Source organism: Hyperoodon ampullatus (assembly GCF_949752795.1).
Source record: "Hyperoodon ampullatus genome assembly, chromosome: 10".
Lineage (NCBI taxonomy): Eukaryota > Metazoa > Chordata > Mammalia > Artiodactyla > Ziphiidae > Hyperoodon > Hyperoodon ampullatus.
This window is the reverse complement of record NC_136923.1, coordinates 42,279,056-42,300,367: the sequence shown is the minus strand read 5'-3', so window position 1 is coordinate 42,300,367 and position 21,312 is coordinate 42,279,056. Positions and strand designations below refer to the sequence as shown.

Below are 21,312 nucleotides of genomic sequence, written 5' to 3'. Positions count from 1 at the left end.
CAACAGAGCCACTGTCACTACAGCAAATGTCAACCGCTTCCACTGGCTTCTAGGAACTGCCCTGAACTCCAGCGCCTCTCAACTGTGCCACCACCTTGAGTGTTTCAAACATGAACTGGTCCTCACTCTCCCACCACGCTCTTCGCCTTACTGCTCCAGGAGACAAGGCAAGAAGATCCAGGAGGAGAAATGGTCACCAACCTCAAGTTCCTCCAAATATTTACACAAGCATTCCAGGTCAGCCTGAGGCCTGGGGAGGGCCTGTCATGGCGCAGATATGCCAAGGCCTGTTTTTAACTCACGAGCCAGTGCAGCTGCGAGTCAGTGAAAACAAGGCCCAAAGAGGGCTTCTCCAGCCTAGGAGGAACTAGACAGGTACATACCTATACCACACTCCCAGTAATTCGTGACATGGAGCCCCAGAGAGTCAGGGCATCCACAAAGACTCCGCCAAAGTCCCTAGCAAGTGCTGGCACCCTGCCATCACAGACGCCAAACCGAGGGTGGGTGTGATTTTCCAGAAGCCAGCCTGCCCATCCCTGGGCGGCTCTCTAGGTCAGCTGCTGAACAAAGAGCCTGAGCAGGGACCAGCCAGGGCCCTAGAGAGCAGGAGCCCAGGATGGGCCAGACTTCTGCAGGGGCTCTGCTGCCTGGGCAGACACTTGGCTCCTCCCCCAGCGAGGAGGAGAGGACCAAGGATCATCACTGTCAATGCACAGCTGTCCCGGCGCCACACTGTCAAGTGCAGCCTTGGGATACTGGGGCAACAAGGCACCATCCAGCCCTGGAGGAGCTCGACTGCGCACCAAGAAGACAGACAGAAAAGCATCCAGATGTGCGGATATGGCAGAAGAGGTCCATGCAGAGACATGAATAAAAAGTTATGGGTACTCAGCAAGGAGAGGGAATGAACCAGGGATACACACAACAGATGATGTTTGCCGAGTGAAAGAAGCCAGACTGAAAAGTTACCTACTTTATGATTCCATCTGCATCCTGTTCTTACAAAGGCAAAACACTGGGGGGAAATCAGATCCATGGGTGCCAGGAGCTGAGGGGGAAGGGAGGGTTTGACGACAAGAGAGTATGCAGAAATTTTGGTGGGCAACTCTAGTCTGCGTCGTGATTATGGTGTTGGTTACATGACTGTATATATTTGACGAACATAAATTTGTCAGAACTCACATACTGTACATCTCATCTCAGCAAACAAAAGAGCAGCATCGGTATGAATTTAGCAAGATGCAATGGGACCTGAGGAAGGGAACTTTCATTCTGCTGGGGGAAAGGAGAGGATGGTGGACACTCTCAGTAATGGCAACTGAGTTGGGTGATGAACAGGAGGTCATCGAAGAGACCTGAGGGGGAAAGGGCGCCAGGGTGGAGGGCACGGCAGGTGTAGAGGCTGTTTCTCTACCTGCACTCCCCTTACTTGACTATGGTCACCAGAGAGCTTTGTACCTTCGGGAAGAAATAATCTTGTAAGAAGATAACCTATACCCCATGAGTCCACTGGGTCTCTGTGTATACTTACTTAAAACTAGGCTGAGACTCGCAAACGACAGAGAGGGCGGAGCCTGGGAAGGAAGCACTAACGACAACAGATTCTTAGTCATCCAGGCTCTGGATGGGACAACCCATGAACTATACGACCAGCTGGATCTCCTAGAAACCAGCCCTCTTTGGAGCCTGGCACAAGGGCAATAGTGTCTGTAAACCAAACTGGCATCTTGGAATGATGAGCCTGAACAGACAGAAACATGCTCCTTCAAGACTTCTTGGCACTTTGGTGAAGCCGCAAGTGTCAGCCTGAGCCCAGGAGGCCTCCTCCGCCTGAGCCTCAGAGTGCCTCCCTCCGCTGAGGCCAAGTTCCCAGGTCACGGGGTGAGCTGTGCGCAACCACTGGTTACACAAGTTGATTTTCCAAAGAGCCTCTGCCTCACCACCAAGATAATGAGCCCTGAGAAACCACTGTTGGGCCTGTAGGTCACAATGACTACACAGTGACCCACCACAGCTGTGGGTCACCACCTCACAGGTTTTCAGGAAGCAAATGGTCACCACAGGAATGCTATTTTCATGGACTTGAAAGAATGACTCTTTGCATAATGGCCTCCCTTTTCCTGGGCCTGAGGTTATTATTAAACTTCAAAAGACAGAATGGGAAACAGTCTCTTTCCACTCCTTGGTCAACTTCCTTGTGTCTCTAGATAAGCTTGCCCTTTGGTTTAGGGATGAGACATTTTTTACTCACAACACTTCTGACACCAAATGTGTGGCCTTTTCCCCCCACACTGATATCCAGTTGACACCAATGGGTGTCCTGCAATTCAATTCAATTCTTTTTCTTTCTGGCCATGCCACAGGGCTTGCGGGATCTTAGTTCCCCCACCAGGGACTGAAACTGTGCCCTCGGCAGTGAAAGTGCGGAGCCCTAACCACTGGACCACCCGGGAAGTCCCTCAATTCAATTCTAACTCTAACCACCTGAAGTCAGTGCAGACCCCATAGGTTAAAGGCTCAGTCCACAAGATTGCCCCAGCTTCAGACACCAGTCACAGGTCCCAGTACCTGTCACTACCTATAAACTGGGGTTCCCAAAATCCCCATCTCAGGTTCTATAATTTGCTAGAATGGCTCACAAAACTTGGGGAAACATTTTACTATAACCGGTTTATTTTAAAGGACACAATTCAGCAACAGTGAAATGGAAGAGATGCAAAGATGAGGGGGGGAGGGGGGAGCTTCCATACCCTCAGGGCTCTGCGCCCTCCAGCACTTCAGTGTGTCCATCAGCACAGTATTTCTCAGAATCCTGTCATTTGAGGTTTTTATGGAGGTTTCATTACATAGGCATGACATTAAATCACTGGCCACTGGCCATTTACTCCACCTTCAGCCCCTCTCCACTCCCCAGAGGGGTCTAAGGGTGGGGCTGAAAGTCCTCTGGCAACCAGCCCTCAGGCAGAAGCTATCTATCAAGGGGCCCATGAAGAGTCATCTTATTAGCATATGGTTATGCTTATGGTTGAAAGGGTTTTGCTATGAATAACAAGAGACACTCCTATTACTCAGGAAATTCCAAGAGTTTTGGAAGCTCTGCACCAGGAACCAGGATAAGAGACCAAATATATATTTCCTATTATATTACAGGAATCACAGGCTTCCGGCATGAACCAGTGCGATCCTGACCTCTACAACCCATTGGCAAACTGCTCTCCTAACTCAGGAGACACTCAGAGATTGCTTCTATCCACACCGCCATGGGCTCCAGGACTCCAGCGCCTTGCAAGGCCCCCAAAGTGCAAATCACCTCCATCAACCCAGGGTCCTTGTTGCATGACATTGTGAACACCTCCATCACTGTCTCTATAAGCTCTTTCAAACACCAGAGAAATTCATTTTATAAAATTTTGGGGAACACTGGATTCTCTTGCCAACAACTCAAAATTATGTTTAAGCTTATTCAGAATGTCTGAAAACATCCAATCTTCTGGTAAAGAGGAAAAGGGACTAAACGCATTTTTTAAAATTCTTATTTATTACCTGGTACTGTTGCCTGGGTTCCTCGTCACAGCCTACGTATTATTTTAGAGGTGAAGGATCTTCCCTGACCTCCAAACTCCTCCCATACCTGCCTAGCTGCCCTAAGTGCCTTAAACAACAGAGACAGCAGTTCAGTCCCAAATTAAGATACGAAGACACTGACTCATGTAAACTTCTTTACACTATGGTACAAATGACTAATACTCATGATGTTGTCCCCAGACTGGCTCTGGCAGGAGAAACACAGTGCCAGCTGAAATTGGCACTTGCCATCCGCCTCTACAAGGATTAAGCCACTGCAGTCATTGACCTTCAAGACATCCTGAAAGGAGTTCAGGGTGGAGATCAGGAATGAGGCACTCTGTGCTCTGGGAAAAACTGGCGGAACAAGCCTTCCGATTCGATATTTTCAGAAGATTTTACGAGCCTAAATTCTTCCATCTTCTCACATACAGAAAAGCACTAAAATCGTTAACAGTGACATCTGCTCCTTGTGACTAGCAGCAAGCCTTGCCAAAATGTGTGACTGACTGCACGTCCCCCCTTCACTAAAATCATAGATGATACTGACCTTCCCCCCCTTAACAAAACTTAACCCACAGCTCTCACGTTGTGTATTTTTTTTCAGTTGACAACAGCATCTGAGTAGCCACATAAGGAAAGAAGGGTCAGAAGGGGAAGAGGAGGTCTGGGGCATAGAAGACAACCCTGCCCTGCCTGCCAAATTTGCCATACTTGCTCCCAACACAATAGCTAAGGCATGACCCAGAGAGGGCACCATACAGTCGGCTCCTCCCCGACTCCTGAACAAGGTGGGGCATACAAGTTGTCAATTCCACCCTGACCGGGAAAGAATGTTAACAAGGACAGTTCAGACCAGTCAAAAGCAGAAAGCCTTTCCGAAGAGTCCATTGCCTTGGCCTGGTTCAGCACACCCAACAGCATCTATCTAGCTACCACCTATGGAAAGGGGGCACTTGGCTGGTACCTGCAGCTTTGAAGGCCTGGAGGTCCTGGGGCTCAGTGCTGAAACGGTCAGGGTCAGGCAGACTGCCCTCACTAGGGCTTCTAGATGGTACCTAGGAGAGTGCTCAAGAGTTTGTCAGAGGCCAGCTCAGAGGCCAACATTTTAGCACACGTGAACAAAGGCTCATTAGGCGACGCAATTATAATTAAAGACCTATAATTAAAGGGCTGACCAACCGCAGGCCTGGGTCATCTCACCCAAACACTCCTTGCTTGTAATCTTCTCTTTCTTAAAGGGAATGAAGACTTGAGACTTTGCCATCACTTCTTGAACCTTCTCTTGGCCCCCTCCCTCCCACCAACAATTCCAGGTCTCTTGGTCACTCCCCCTGGAACATACACAAAACTGGCCCCGATTCCAGTCTGCTGACCCAGGAGAGCAGGGTCAAGAGGGACTTGTGGTTGTGAGGTGTTGCTTCTGGGCTTGGAGAAAGCTATCTTTTTTAGGAAGGTAGGCAGTTGCTCAGGAAGGAGCCATATATCCATATTTGGGGGTGCAGGGCGGAGGTCTTGCCACTGGAAAGCCCAGAGAAAACATTCAGGAAGCAACGGGCAAGGAAAGTGGCTTCTCTTCTCTCAATCACAGCTGAGTCCTGCCAAGCTGGACCCTATTCAGAATGCAGAATCAGATTCATCTTGTGAAATTTCCATTCCCTATCATGTAACAAATAATGCGATAAAGATTATGCCATGATTGGGGGAGAACCATGGTACATTTAGTTCAAAGTATTTTGAGGCAATTTTAACATATCTGTCCTGGGGAAGTTATTTGACCTCTTCCTAGTGAGTGTGTGTGTGTGTGTGTGTGTGTGTGTGTGTGTGTGTGTGTGTGTGTTTGTTTTCAGATACAGTGTAGAGTAGAGAGGTTACCCTTTACCTTCCTCCATGGAGGAGGTGCACAAGGAGAACAGACATTCTCGGTGGTTAACTTTGGCTGAGGCTTCTAGGCCCCGCTCCTGACCCAGGCTGTAGACGCCCTGGAAAAAGCACCTGGGGCTACAGTTCCTTCCAGCTCCACACTGAGCCACCACCTCTGGTTCAGTTGCCAGCCCACCCTGGACCTCTTACAGGGATTCTCCTCTTGGCCTAGCCCTCTGCAGACTAATGGCTTGCTTGGAATGCTTTTTCTCTTCAGGTTTTTCTTCTGGATTCCAAGGGCTCCCCTAACTTGGTTTTCTGCCCCAGGCCAAGGGTGTAGTACCCCAGGCTCCTGAGATGGTTAGCCAGACCTGCCCTTGGGCTCTGAAACCAGTCACACTGCCACAGGACTATACCCAGACCACAGACTCTCCTTAAGTCTGTCCTCGGAAACACACTGACACGCACATCCTCATCCCTGCAAAGAGGATCTGACCCAACTAGAAACAGGCACCTGGTTTCTTTCAAATGCCACAGAGAACAGGAAGGACCATTGGCGGCCACTAAAACCACCAGGCTGACCGGCTCCAAAGTGAGGAAGAGGGAGAAACACCTCAAATCAGCACAAATCAGCACAGTTCTGTCATCCTCATCTTCTAAAAGCCAGGGAGCCCATGTACTCTGAGACCGAAGCTCTTATGGGGACAGTATAGTAACACATCTAAAAACAGCATGATAAACAGAGACCCATGGAAACAGTTCAAAACCCACCCTACTGATTGATTTAGGTGTTCAAACAGAGGCTATTAAACCAATCAAAAGCTTTAAAAAAATCTGGCTTTGAGATCACAAATAGGAAATATTTATCTTTTATTATCTTATTTATCTTTTGAGCAACACAATGACATCCATCCACTAGGTGAACAGATGTTCACAAGGCCAAACTCGAATCACCTCTGCTCACAGGGGGCCTCTGGTTAATGAATCCTACCTGCTCTGCTGCCTGGGCTGGCTAGTGAATGTGGCTCCAGACTTTGAGTTCCTATCAGTGATTTTCACCATGACACCACAGCTAGACAATATGTTTCCTCTGCCTCAGGTTTAAAGACACTTTGGTTTTGAGTCACCAAAGCTGTCCTTGGAATCACCAGAAAATGCAGGTTACCCATTAGCCAAGCCTCTGCCCTAAAGGGAAGAGGGGGACTGCCATTCTTGAGTGCCTATTGTATGTTCTAGAGGCAGCAGCCCACAGCCTCAGTGACCAACATGGGACAAAGTTACCAACTGCTCTGATCTTGTGCTGTTTTGGGTGGTTCCTCTTGTCACAAACATCTGTGGGGGCCATCCCATCCCAGAAGGACCAGGTTAAAAGCGTGGCTCCTGAACCCATGCTGGTGTCCCAAAACCAGCCACAAGGAGCAAAGACCATCCAAAGAGTAGCTAGAGGATCGACTCTAAAGCAACACAAAAATAACTGGAGTAAAACATTAACTGTAGAATCTAACAGGTGGGTATATGTTCACTATACAATTCTTTCAATGATTCTGTATGTTTGTTTTCCCAAGTTAAAAACTAAATGAAGCATTACGCAAAGAACACTTTTAACAGAAACAGAAAATGTTTTTCCTAAAGCCTTTTCACATTCTTTTAATCAAAGAAGGCCACGTCCCATCACTGAGACAATTAACTCTGATTTCCTGGGTGATTAATAATAATGGCTCATAACTGGTACAGGGCATTCACTAATTTGTGAACAGTAGCTCTCATGGGAGGGAGGGTCAAGTGGAACCTACTCAACATGGGCCCACTTCAGGGGTGGGAGCCACTGAGAGCAGAACCTCAGCGTGACAGCTCTTCCCCAGCTACAATACCCAGCAGCCCGCATTAGGCAGATGGCAGGGGAGTTAAGCTTGCTACAGAGCCCCACAAGGCTGCAAGTGGCAGGAGAGCAGTGAGCAGATTAACGCCCGATCCTCTGCCCTCAAAGAGCCCCTGACCCATTTCTCTGTTGGGAAAGGAAACTGCTGTGGTAAGACAGGCAGAGGGGCAGAGAGGCTGTGGCCAACACCGGTAGTTTCAAAGAGTGCTCTATTTTGCTCTGGAGGGGGGCAGCAGATGGAACTGTGAAGAGTGACAAGGGGCATCAGATGACACAAGTGCACTATCTGGGAGCCACGTGGTTAAGGTGTCAACCACACATGCTTTTCTGAGGAAAAGTAAAATTCAGCCCTCCCCTTACACCCTCCGGCCTAGGTTCTTCCTATCACGGGCCCTAGCCGAAGTCCGGTGCAGCCACACCACAATCCAAAAATCCACAGGCGTTTCAGGAACAATCACCTGGGGGCTATCTCGAAACCCTGCACCAGAGCACAAGAGACAGTGGGTAAAGAGAATGGGCCATGGCCTGGGGATGGCCCAAGATGAACAAACCGTCCCCTTACGAGAGGGGAGAGACCCGGGCAAAGTTAAGTCTTGGAGTTTTGCAAAGTTAAGGTCTGGGCTGTCCCGGCCCAGCTGAGCCAGGAAATATGCCTCTTCAGGTTATCGATTTCTTGGACAATGCAAGCAGAAACTCGGGGACCTGTCCCTCCTGTGCTTAAAGACTCCAAGACTTGTTCTGAGGCCACACATGTGGGCTCCTTGGCCGTCGGGTGTCTTGGAACTGGTGTTTGGGCGGGGTGGGGGTGGGTGCTGTCTGTCTTTCTGATTACCAGAGGCAGCCTGGGTTCCAGGGTCAGATTCACCGGCCCTAGTCGCTTCCTAGGCCCGCTGGGCAAGGGCAAGGGCATTGGGCAAGGGCTCCGGCGGAGTCTGTGGGACAGCCGGCATAAGGGCGGAGGCGGTAAGGGCAACAGGTGACAAGCCGCGCCTGGAGGGAAGTTCTCCTCTCCGGAGACGACAGCAACTAGAGGTGCCCCATGAGTCCGGACGGCCACCCGCAGCACTTACGCGCTCGTGGGTCCACGGTGGGACAGAACCGAAACTTTCTGCGGCCAAGCGGAAGAGTACGAGAGCGCGGCGTAGGCGGCCATGATACGCAGACCCCTCCGCAGGCTGGCGCAGACTACAACTTCCAGCATGCTCCACAGGGCCTCTGTCTACAACTCCCATCGGACCCCACGGACAGAGTGAGGACTACAACTCCCGGCATCCTCCGCAGAGCTGATGCTCACAACGCCCGCTGGTTCCACGGCGGTAGCCGGCTTTAAATTAACCCTTGCAATCCCTGGGAGCATGTGTGTCCACAAATCGTATGTCTGGGATCCTGAAAGCAGTGCTGTCCACGTGTGGCTTTTGAGAACTTGAAATGTGACTATTTTGAGTTGAACTGTACATGTGCTGTAAGTGCAAAATACACCTGAGTTCCAAAAGAATGTAAAATAGCTCATTAACATTTTTATATTGAGTCCATGTTGAAATAATAATGTTTTAATATATCGGGCTAAATAAAAAGCATTATATATTGATGGGCCTAATGGTCTATCTTTTCATCCCCCTTGCTACTTAACACAGGGACCTGCTTAAAATCACTGCTCAAAAACTATGTGTTAATGAATGAACTACCACTCCTAACTTCTCCCTACTCTCTGCCCAATTTCTATTTATAAGTTACATTTTCTATTTATAAGTTGTGAAGCACTCTGAGGCTGCACTCAATAGAACAAAATGCACTCACTAGTAATGAATGGTCACAAGAGAGGAGAGCAGCAGTACCTGGAGTACTTCAGCCTATGACTGGGCTCCAAAACACCCTTCTACCTCACAAGACTTAGCTGTTGGTGTCCAGTCAGGAGCCATGGCCCAAACATTACAAATGCACAAAGAGGGGAGTTATCTGGTAGAATAATTCAGGAAAGGAAATAGATTTAGGCTATGGCATCTCATTAGCCATCTTTTCTGAGTTAGGTGTAGAGAAGGCAGTGAGGTAGATGAATGGAATAGTCAATTTGTGGGGGCTGGGGAGAAGTGATTTCCATCCTTCGTGTTGGGATGGAAACAATGAAAGGAAAAGGGAAGAGGGGGAAGGAGATGGCAAAGGGAAATCACTCCTCCTGAAATGCAGTCCCCCTAAAACTGAGTTCCCCTGCCAAGGGAACAGACACAGGTGGGTACTTCCTTCCCCAGACTCCCACAGTTCACTGCAAAATGCCTTGGGATAATTTTAATGACACATTTAAGGTGTTCGTTCCCAGTTGTGTGGACAATCAAGCCAGGTCATTCTCTCTCAGTCAAGATGGCTCATCCAGGTCACCTGGAAAAAGGGCCAAGATTCCCCGGGACAGAAGTAATCCTATGGAAATCTTTCCCCACACAGGAATGACCAGAGGCTGGCCAACTTGAGAGTGGGGCTTTGTGGTCTCACTCCCCCCAACGTGGCCCTCCCATAGTCTTTGCACAGGGCCCGGAACAGGCCCTCTACAAAAGGCCAGGGACCTCCTGAAGGTCTACATATCCCTCCCTCACCCCCACCCTCGTCTCTACTCCCTGCAACCATCCAATTCTACGTGCCATCTGTTGCCCATGTCTTCTCTCTGTGGGTGATGCTCAAAGCTGATTTTTTCTTTTAGTAAGTTTTTTAAAAATTAATTTATCTATCTGGTTGTGCCAGGTCCTAGTTGCGGCAGGTGGGCTCCTTAGTTGCGGCTCAAGGGCTCCTTAGTTGCAGCATGCAAACTCTTAGTTGCGGCATGCATGTGGGATCCACTTCCCTGGCCAGGGATCGAAGCCGGTCCCCCTGCACTGGGAGCATGGAGTCTTAACCACTGTGCCACCAGGGAAGTTCCCAAGGCTGATTTTCTGAAATGATAAAGTCAAGGAGCCAGGCCACCTTTGTCATCCTTTGGTCCTTCTAGCCACACTATTTTGTGGAGGGGATAGGGGTGTGGGATGCGGGGGGATTGCAACAACCCTACACTTAAAATCTGGGCTGACCCCAAGGTGGAGAGGGGAGCTCTGTACTCGGAATAACTTGGTGAGGATTTAGGATGACTTTCTTTCCCTTACCAAAATCCCCTGCAAACCTGCCAAATATATCCTACCAAGTTTTCAGGATGCCTGAAATTCCCAGCAGGAAGTGGCATCATTCCTTCTGGCTGAAGGGCTGATCTTTGGAAGGTACTTGTTCAGGCACCATGGGTCATGAGACAGAAAAAACCTTGGACTTGAAGGCAGAAAACATAGGTGCCAGACCATGGGAGAGATAGTGACAGAAAGCTGAGGCTAGGAGCTCTCAAGACAGACTTGGCCTCCTGGACAATTTCACCTAAGGCCTGAATGGAGCCAATTTCCGACCATCCTGACCCACACAGGGCTTCTTTGACACTTTATCTCCAGTCCTCCTTCTGTATCACTCCTTTCACCCAAGACCTTAACCCAGATCCTTCATAAGCAGAGAACTTTTGAGAATCCTAAATAATGATCTTGGGTAGAAATGAGGGGAACATAACCAGTCTGAGGTAAGTCAGTACATGCTAATCTTTTATTTGCATATATGATACAGTGATGCTGTTTTTATGAGATGATTTTAAGAATAATTCATATTTGTCCCATCACAGGCAGCTTTCACAAATGAAAGCTGTGAGTTCAACAAACCAGGCACTGTCCGGGCTGGTGGGCCCAAGAGAAGAGTTCATGGGAAGCCCATTGGGGTGGTGCCTGGTATTGACCGGAAGACATAAGCAAGTGTGAGAAGAAGAAACAGAAGTTGAAAAGAGTCAAAAAGATGGTCTCCTATCCACTTACTCAACCAACCACAAACACTGCTGGGCACTGAGGGAGGGTCTAGACATGCAGCATGGGGTTTGTGCCCTCAAGGAACTTCCACTCTGGCTTGGGTCATCTGAGGTCTGGGGCTGCCCCAGGCTTGGAGGCATGTTCCTATTTAGAGATCAGCAAGGTTTCTCTCTTGCTGATTTTGTCCGAGAGTGTGGAGGTGGAAATGCTGTGAAGAGGATCTTCCCTCAGAGCTGCTGTGGAATTTTTATGCTCCAGGAGTGGTAGGAGGTCTGCAGCCCTGGGTCCAGGGCACCTTTTTTTGACTGGAGTAGGAGGGATAGGCCCACAATGGTCCAGTTGAGGTTGAGCAGTGGTTTCAGTGGGTAGGGGGAGGGGAAAGCAGGAGGTTGTGGTCCATGAAGAGTGTGGTCAACAAATGTGGAGTGTGGTCACTGGGCTGCAGCTTGTGGGTTGCTTCCTTCAGCAGTCCTGCCCAGGTTCCCTTTCTGGTAGGATGGATGCCCCTCCATCTTCCCATTCATACCTCTCCTTCTCTGTGCCTCTTCCCTTGGATTCCCAAGGAGCTAGATTAGGAGAAGACTATGGATTGAAAAGATTACCCTGGGAGCTAGTCTACTAGGGATGCCAAATCATCACTAGAAATGCAAAGAGACAAATGTGATTGTACTGATGAAGTGCTCCCAGGGATACAGCTGTATGTGTTGAAAAGAATACTTAGGTAAGTACCTTGGGATGTGAAGGAATGGGATGGGGCGAGGAGATGGTGGAGTAAGGCTCTCAAAGGGCACGCATGCTCTGTAGTGATACAAGCTCCCCAAACCTGCCTTCTAAGAAGAGTGGGCTCAAAACCTGCTTCGGTTTGACGAAGTGGGTGTGTCAGGGGAGTCCTCTGCTCTTCTGCTCCCTGGGCTCAGCCCGCCTCTGAACAAACGTTGAATAAAATTTTAATAATATCCATTGGAAGGAGTGCAGAATGATTAGCCTGACCAGAAGCTCATAGGCTTAGCTCTGACCCCATCACTGTCTTTCCTTTTGCTGTTCCTTTCCTCTGTGGTGAGTGATGGCCCCACCAACTGGCTCTAAGTCCACGGGAGTTTTATCCCTTCACGGGTGCACTACCCAGCCCTCTCCAACAGGTGCTACAGGCCTAATTCTTAAAACTAGACCCTCACTCTTCCCCAGTCAGCTCAAACTCCTTCAAGGCTGGCTGGCTGCCCAGGGGCAAATAGATCATTGATCCATTGCAGCTGGAAGTGAAGGGGAAAATGCTTTACAAGCTCTCTAGGCTCCAGGTGAGGGCTATATTAGTAGCTACTTTATTCAACAAGCATGTATTGAGTGCCTGCTGGGTGCAAAGTCCTGCTCAAGGGACTGTGGAAGACTCTGGAATTCCCATTTTCAAGGAGTTGCAGCCAAATATATGTTGCTAACTGGGGTGCATGTCAGAATCACATCGGGAGCTTTTCCAAAGGCCCCTCTCCAGAGCTGAATCAGGTTCACAGATTGAGACCAGGTCTGTGGGGTACGGGGAAACTCAGAGGGTGGTTTTTATCTATGTCCTTGGATGTGAAGCTCTGGGACAGTGTAAGAGACAGGCATGTGTACCACTAACTAAAAAGCAAGGGCAAGTTTACCCAATGCCACAGAGAGAGATAAGCAACGTGCTCTGAGAGTGGAGACTAGCAAAGAAACGTTAATATTTATAAAGCAGCAGCCTGGGCAAACAAGGTAGAACATGTCACATGGGCATGGCTCTTACAAAGAGCATAAATTGTAAGAATAATGACAGCTACCATTCTTTTCTCCCACTCAGTACACAGTGATAGAACACCAGGGTCCACTGCTTGGCAGGGTGCAAGACCAGGTTCCTGCCCTCTGGCAGTTTGCAGTGTGATGGGGCAGGGAGATAGGACATCCACGGGTGTAACTGCGACATGTTGGAGAGTGCCAAATACTATTTTAGAGAGAACAAGCAGAGTGCTGTGGCAACCCAGAGAGTGCTCTTCTGAGTTACAGACTGTGGACACCTTCCTGAAGGAGCTGGCATTTCAGCTGGGGCTTGTAGGTTAGGGAGTAGAAGGCCCAGCATGACAAACGCCCAGAGGAGACTGGGAGAAGGGTATCTGGGAAAGGACCCGTGGTCTTTTGTGGCTGGATCCCAGGCTGCTTGGGGGGTGGGGGCTTACGTTGGAATAAAATTAGAAAGAATGGAAAAGTTAGTTGGCACCAGATTGTAGGGGCCTTTATTTACATGCAAATAAAGCCTACGGTGTTTGGGCTTTATTTGCATGTAACGTGGAGCCACTGAGGGTTTTGAAGCACCCTGATGTCAACGCAGACGACGCTTGGTGGGGAAAGAGATGAGCAGCAGGACGATGCAGAGGAAGTGAGGCAGTTTGGGGACGAAGCCACAGGCATGTGAGAGACACTGGGAAGGTAACATCAACAGGACTTGGTCGTGGGAGTGGGAGTGGAGGGAAAGGAAATGCAGGGCTCAAAGATAACTTGGTTTTGGGGGGAAGCTGGGACCATCAACCAGGAGGGGGAGAACATTTTAGGTGGAACATGATGAATCAGAAATGTCAGCTCAATACCCAGCTGGAGAGGAGGAGATGCTGGAGGAATCTTCACTCTGGATGCCTTCATCAAGGTGGGTGTTTAGTTATCTGGGCCTTCAGAGCTGGACTGTTGGCACCTGGAGGGTAGCATCTGCATCTCATTCATTTTTATATCCTCCAAATAAATGCCGGCAGAAGATGGCACTTATTGCATTCATTCTTAAGAGACTAAATATGCAAGTGCCAGTTCACGTGCTAGAAACTGGAACTATGATACAGAACACGTCTCGAGACCAGCTGTGGGTTTTTAGAATCCAGATTTCCTTCTCACTATGCTTATTTGAGGATGTGATTCCTTTTGTTCTGCAGACAGCCCCATCCAGCAGTCATCCAGAGCCAACCCCCTCCAAAATCAGCTGGGACAGCCCTACAATCAGGGAGGGGAGAGACCGTCTTGCCAGCAGCCTACATCTGCACAATTGAATTTCAGACCCTCATAAAGTCTTGAGAGATGCTCCTTTCAGGGAATGCTTTCATATTTTAGAGCCTTCTGAACTAAGCAAGGATAAGAAATCCATGTCTGAAGGAAGGAGTAAATGCTAAAAGATTTTCTCAAAATCTAAGAGACATTTTTCTGGATGGCAATATAAAATTTCCAGATGGGGAAATTTTCCGCAGAAGAGGGGGCATATAGGACCCCTTGATGTAATGTACTTCTTTCACCCCCGTCGCTGCAGTGGTAGCGTGTCCCAGAGCTGTGCCTTCTATGCTCCTTCCTGCCCTGCTTCTCCTTCAGCTCCACCTTCTCCAGCTCCTCTGTCTACCGCCACCTGCCCCACCAAACTCCCTCTCAATAGGAGGAGGTGCCCTCATAGGTGAAGGCACCTGGGGGGTGAGGTGATGGGGGAAGGCCAGGTGCCTGTTGCCGGCAGAGCCAGAAGTGCCGGAGCAGACTTTTGAGGTGTCTGCGGAACTTGACCCCGACAAAGACATAGAGCACCGGGTTGAAGCAGCAGTGGGAGAAGGCAACGTTGCGGCAGATGAGCAGGACATAATCCAGCTGCTGGCTGACCTCGCAGCTCTGAATGACCCCAAGTTTCAACAGTGTCTGCAGAAACAGGATCAGGTTGTAGGGAGCCCAGCTAAGGAAGTATGCCGCCACAATGGTGAAGATGAGCCTAACTGTCCGGTGGCGCCGTTTGGACCGCGAGCGGAACAGGGTCCTGAGAATCTCCACGTAGCAGAACAGGATAATGCCCAAGGAGAGAAGGAAGATGATGTTGTGCTGGTAGACTGAGACTAGGAACCACTCGAGTTCTGAATAATCACAGCCCGAAGGGAACACCTTGTGGAAGATGGCATCGGAGATGGAGGACAGGATGCTGGCTGCCCACACAGCTACGGTCACCAGCACGCGGCACTGGAGGGTGTGGACACGCAGGGATGAGATGGGACTCACCACAGACAGGTAGCGATGGATGGTCATGATGGTCAGGAAGGTGATGCTGCTGTAGAGGCTGATGGAGAAGATCATGTTGAGGAGCTTGCAAAAGAAGTCTCCCAGCAACCAGTCCCAGTGGTACCCCAAGATCCACACGGGCAACAAGCAGGAGAACACCAGGTCTGAGAGACACAAGTTGAGGATGAAGACGTTGGTGAGGGACTCCAGGCTCTCATACTTCACCAGGACCCACAACACCAGGCTGTTGCCCACCATGCTGAGGAAGAACACCAGGCAGTACAGGATGGTGGTGCTGAAGGTGGCAAAGACAAAGGTCTTCTTCTCACACAGAAAGCTCTGAGGATCATACTCAAAAGGGGTGGTGGTCTCCGGGATGTCTGAGGGCTCCATCTAGACGCTGAGAGCATCTGAAGTGATACAGACATGGAGTTCAAAGCCATGTGGTTAGGCTAGAGAGCAATAGGACCCATGATACAAAAAAGTGTGGTCCATGGTCCAGCTACTGGTCGGCGAACTATTTATAATGCAATTAGGAACTTTTGCCAAAACGTGAAGTCACTAAGCATGCTGTTTAGTTTAGTTAGCATTTTTTCTTAGCAAGACTTTCTTGAAGGAAGTGACACATTAATTTACAATATGTCATAAGCCCCTTCCCTTCTTGAAGACTGTCATTTGAGTAACACTAAGCTAGACCAGTGTCCCAGTAGGTGTAGGAGAAAGACAGTGGAACTGGATTCAAAGACCTGAGATCAAATGTGGGGCCCAATATCACGTTCCTGGGCAAGCTTTTTAACCTTTCTGAACCTTGGGTCCTCATCTACAAAACAGCACTAATGATCCCAGAGTCACTCCTTCATTTATTCAACAAATATCTGCTAAGAATTTACTACGCCCATCTGCCCTTCCCTCTCCTCTCCCTCTGTCCCTCCCCCCTTCCTTTCTTTCTTCCTCTGCTCCTCCCTTTTCTTCCTCCCGTAAAGTGTACAAACCCTGGTGGCAGGATTGTTTCAGGAAACTTGCCGTTTCCAGGAACTGGTCCAAAAAGAGAGGACACAAAAGGAGCAAACATCTCTCTCACGTAAATCCAATTATGAAATAATCTCAAGACTTCAGTGAATGTTGAGAATCTGGGAGATCAAATTCCCACTAACACAGAGGATTAACTCTCAGAGCAGAAAGCTTCATCATCTGGGAGTTTGGTCTACAGAATAACTTACAAGCAAGTGGAAATAACCTAAGTGTCCAATAGGAGGGGAATAGCTAAGAAAACATATGGTCAAATTGACTTAATCCTCTGTGCTAGTGAGATTTTAGAAATAGTGAGACTAGGACTTCCCTGGTGGTGCAGTGGTTAAGAATCCGCCTGCCAGTGCAGGGGACACAGGTTTGAGCCCTGGTCTGGGAAGATCCCACATGCCGCAGAACAACTAAGCCCATGCGCCACAACTACAGAGCCTGTGCTCTAGAGCCCGCAAGCCATAACTAGTGAGCCCACGCGCCGCAACTACTGAAGCCCGCATGCCTAGAGTCTGTGCTCCGCAACAAGAGAAGCCACCGCAACGAGAAGCCCGCACACCGCAACGAAGAGTAGCCCCCGCACGCCACAACTAGAGAAAGCCTGCGTGCAGCAGTGAAGACCCAATGCAGCCAAAAATAAAATATAAATAAATAAATTAATTAATTTTTTTAAAAAAAGAAGAAATAGTGAGACTAGAAGGCCAAGGAGACAAAAGAGAAGTGATTGAAGAGCTGGAAATTTCACTGAGAGAGGGGCAAATGAAGCTGCAGGGCCTCAGAGAAGGGTGGGAAACTTGGATGAAGCAGCTGCCTGAAACAGATAAGAGAGCTCTCATCATCCACTATGTGTCAGGCACTGTGCTAACACATTATACTCAACTGCTCCCTTAATCCTGCAACGCTCTCTCTTAAGACGTGACCATGTCCATTTTATAGAAGAGGAGACAGGTTCAGACTGGCAAAATGACCTTCTCAATGTTATAAAGCCAGGAAGCAGCAAGGAGGGCCAAGACTGGAACCCAGGCTTTATGACCTTGTATTCTGAGGAGGAGAACTGGAGAAATAATTTCCCACTTCCTAGTTTGGGACAGGAGGAAAAACAGTCTCAGAATATATCAGAATGTATCCTATTTTAGGTAGTTAAATCAACTGGTGTCTCTAAACACAAAAGTGAAGATAGTTGAAAATATTAATATGGTGGTTTTGTTTTGTATTCTTTTGATATCTAGAGAGGGATACATATGCTTTTGCATGTTTACTGTCCACTTCTGTTTCTTATTTTTAAAGTGTTAACGGATTTTATTCATTTTTCTACTTGGGATAACACTGTTTTTCTTATGGATTTTTAAGAGCACTTTATTTAGTCTGGTCAACCCATTCTGCTTTTGACTATGTCTTATGGCCCTGCTGTTCTGACATTTAGAAATTGGGTACTTACATTTTAAAGAAGAGCTTATCTGACTCAATACAACAGCCCTTAATGACCAATGACATATGCCAGGCGCTATGATAGATGCTGGATTATATAGTATGAACATAATACACTCTACCTACAAGAAGCTTACAGTTTAGAATGAAATCAGAAATGATACAAATATCTGGGATCTCCTGTAGTGTGACAAGTGGGAAGTGGAGATATTTTGAAACAGGGGTTTGTAAGCACCCTTCATGTCGTACAAAGCCAAAGCTGGTTGTCTGAAAAAAAATTTTTAAAGGTACTAAAACTGTAGCTAGACTGAGAACAAAAAGAGAGAGAACACGAACTGTCAATAGCAGGTATGAACGAGTGCTTATTGCTACAGATCTTACAGAATTTAAAAGAATAACAGAAAAATATTATGATCAGTTATAACAAATTCAACAACTTAAACGAAATGGACAGATTTCCTTAAAAATTCAACCTACCAGAACTGACATGAAATGATATGACATAGTCCTACCTTTATTATAGTAATTTAGTTAACTCTAAAAAACTGTCCCAGATGATTTTCTAGTGTGTTCTGTCAAACATTTAAGAAGAAATAACACTGATCTTAGGCAAACTACCTGAAATACAGGATGGAATAATTCCCAAATTGTTTTATGAGGCCAGCATAGCCCTGATACCAAACCAGAGAAAAATATTACAACAACAGAAAACTATAGACCAATATCCCTCATGAAGACAGACATAAAAATCCTTAACCAAACATTAGCAAATCAAATCCAGCAATATATTTTAAAAGGTTAATACGTCACGACCAAGTGTTTATACCAGAAGTATGAAGTTGGTTTAATATTTGAAAATCAATCAATTTAAGTGACCATATTGAGACAAAAACTATATGATCCTTTTTGATAAATGCAGAAGAGCATTTGACAAAACTCAACACTCATTCATGATATCATCACTCAGCAAACTAGAAATAAAAGGGATATCAGGTACCTACAAAAAACATTCTAGTTTTTTGTTGGTTATTGATTCATTTACTCAAAATTTCAGAGGAGCTGCCAGTCAGGGCCTGGTAGGCCTTGGGCACAGAAAGAAGAATGGTGCCAAACCCCAAACCTCTCCGAGTTACATCCTAGGGGTTTGGTTCCCTTTGCCTGTCATTGCTCTCCCACCCCATCTCTGAAGCCCACTTCAATTCTAACAGAGTAACTTTAGCTTTCTGGTCCACTTTATAATTTGGATTGAGGAATACAGCTCTAAATTACCCAAACACTAATAATAACAATGCCTTACATAGAGACTTATAACCAAACACCTCCACTTTCTTTAGCACAAGGGAAAGCAAAGCATTATATATGATAGTTGTACTCAAAGCACAGTCCACAGACCTGCTTTTTAGCAACACAGGTTTTTGGGAATCCTCAGATCCAGGGAATCAGAGCCTCTGGAGGGAGGGCTCAGGAATCTGCATTATTTACCTGCTCTCCAGGTGGCTCTGATACCTACCCGGGAGTTTAAGAGCTCCTGCTATAGGCTATTAGAAGTAGAGGAAAACATACGTTTGAAATGTTTGTAAAGGAACTCACCTATATCTGCACCTCTTTACATGCTTCTTGAGGCAGAAATGGTGCTTCTTTGTTTCATATTTTGCACAAAGAAACCGAAACACCCACCCTGCCCAGTAGGCTAGAGGAAGGTGGGGGAAGGCTAATGTGCAGAGTCTCAGAGGGAGACAGAGGGAGAGACAGGGAGTCTTCCTAACCCCCCTCTTCCCACCACTAGGCGTCCTGGCTTGATCTGCTCCCAACCCGCCACTCCACCCAAGACCTCATGTAGAACCTGGCTACGTCACTCGTCACTTGGAAAAGGGCTGGTCACCCAGCCTGTCTCCACAGGAAGGTGGGGTCCACAGCTTAGGGATGATCTAAGCCCCTGGGTTCCACCAAGGATAGATGCAGGTAATTTTGGAGTTGGAAGGGATCATAAAAGATAATGTATTTTTTTAAAGTGGTATTTTAATCTTATCAAAAATTATAGTTGATTAATGTACCAGTAATACTTTATTATTATTTTAAATTGAAATAATTCATGTAATAAAAAATTTAGCATTTTAAATTGTATAATTCAGTAGTTTGGGGCATATTCACAATGTTGTACACCACCATTACTATCCAATTCAGAACATTTCCATTACCCCGAAAGAAATTCATGCTTGTTTGTCAGCAGAAAATCCTACTCCCTACCTTGCTCCATCTCTTGGCAACCACTAATCTACTTTCTGTCTCTATGGTTTTGCCTATTCTGGACATTTCATGTAAGTGGAATCATATGTGACCTTTTGTGTCTGGCTACTTTCACTTAGCATAATATTTTGAGGGTTCATCCATGTTGTAGCATGTACCAGTACTTCATTCCTTTTTATGGTTGAATAATATTCCACTGCATGGATAAGCCACATTTTAACCAGTCATCAATTGAATGACATTTGTGTTGTTTCTACTTTTTGGCTATGATGAATAATGCTGCTCTGAACATTCACTTGTAAATTTCTGTATGGATATATATTTTCAATGCTCCTGGGTATTTACCTAGTAGTGGAATTGCTGGATTGTTTAGTAACCCCATGTTTAGCTTTTTGAGGAACTTCCAAATCATTTTCCACAGAGCTGTGCCATTTTATTTTCCCACCAGTAATGTATGAAGGCTCCAATTCTGTTGATCTTCTCTGCAAAAATGGGATCGTATCATGTACACTGATTTATCCTTTTTCCATTAAACAAAATGGCATGAAAGTCTTTCCAAGCCTTCTTCTTTATAACAGCTGGAAATTGTTCCACTGCATTATGGTATCAGGCTTTACCTATTTTCCTGTCAATGGACATCCAGTTTGCTTTCAATTTTTAAAATTATCACAATGCTGCAGGGATTAAAGGTATATCTAATACATACACCTTTAATGTACTGGTGTTGAATTACTGTAGGATGGATTTCTAGAAGTGGTGCATTTCTGGGTCATAGGGAATGTGCATTTTACATTTTGGTAAGTACTGCCAAAATACTTACCATTTAGAACCTCTAAAATGGTTGTTATTTATTTACATTTCCAAAATAGTGTATACCTGGTCAAAATCAGGTGTTACTAACTTTAAAAATTTTGTTCATTCTGAAAGGATACTTGTAGTATCATGTTGTTTTGATTAAAATATTGTTATTTTGAGTTAGGAATTTTCTCTACAGATTTATTGTCCAATTGTGTGTGTGTGTAATTGTTCCTTGCTGAGGTAGATAATTATTGCAAGGACTCATATAGCAAGTGTTTAACAAATGTTTGTTCCCTAAATATAAAGATACAATTTGAAACTAACGTTTTCACATTTCCTCACATTTGGTTTCATTGTGAAAAAAGTTCATGCTCTCGCCTTAAACAGAAAGTTCTAAAACACTGTTCAGGCTCGACAAAGATGGAATTGAGTTCCAGCCTCATACAGACTCGACATACAGAAAGGGAAGTTCAGTTCTGGGTAAAGCACAATGTGGATAGGGGCCTGGTTATCACATTCAGGGTCTGGGCCCATCTGTGGGCAAGTGGGATCCAGGGCAGAGACCAGCATCAGAGGTCTTTGGCATCAGCATCAGAGTGGGGCTCTTGGTGGGAATTAATTGCTGTTAATAGGGGA

General features: G+C 46.8%; 1 protein-coding gene across 1 annotated transcript; it reads right to left on the bottom strand.

Annotated features, from left to right (window-relative positions):
• Positions 1-14,574: 14,574 nt before the first annotated feature.
• XCR1 (X-C motif chemokine receptor 1) lies at positions 14,575-15,576 on the bottom strand (the record flags this gene model as incomplete). Its single annotated transcript, XM_079712789.1, has 1 exon — positions 14,575-15,576. One exon carries the CDS (start codon positions 15,574-15,576, stop codon positions 14,575-14,577), a length of 1,002 nt encoding a protein of 333 aa, XP_079568915.1.
• Between the last annotated feature and the right edge of the window lie 5,736 nt (positions 15,577-21,312).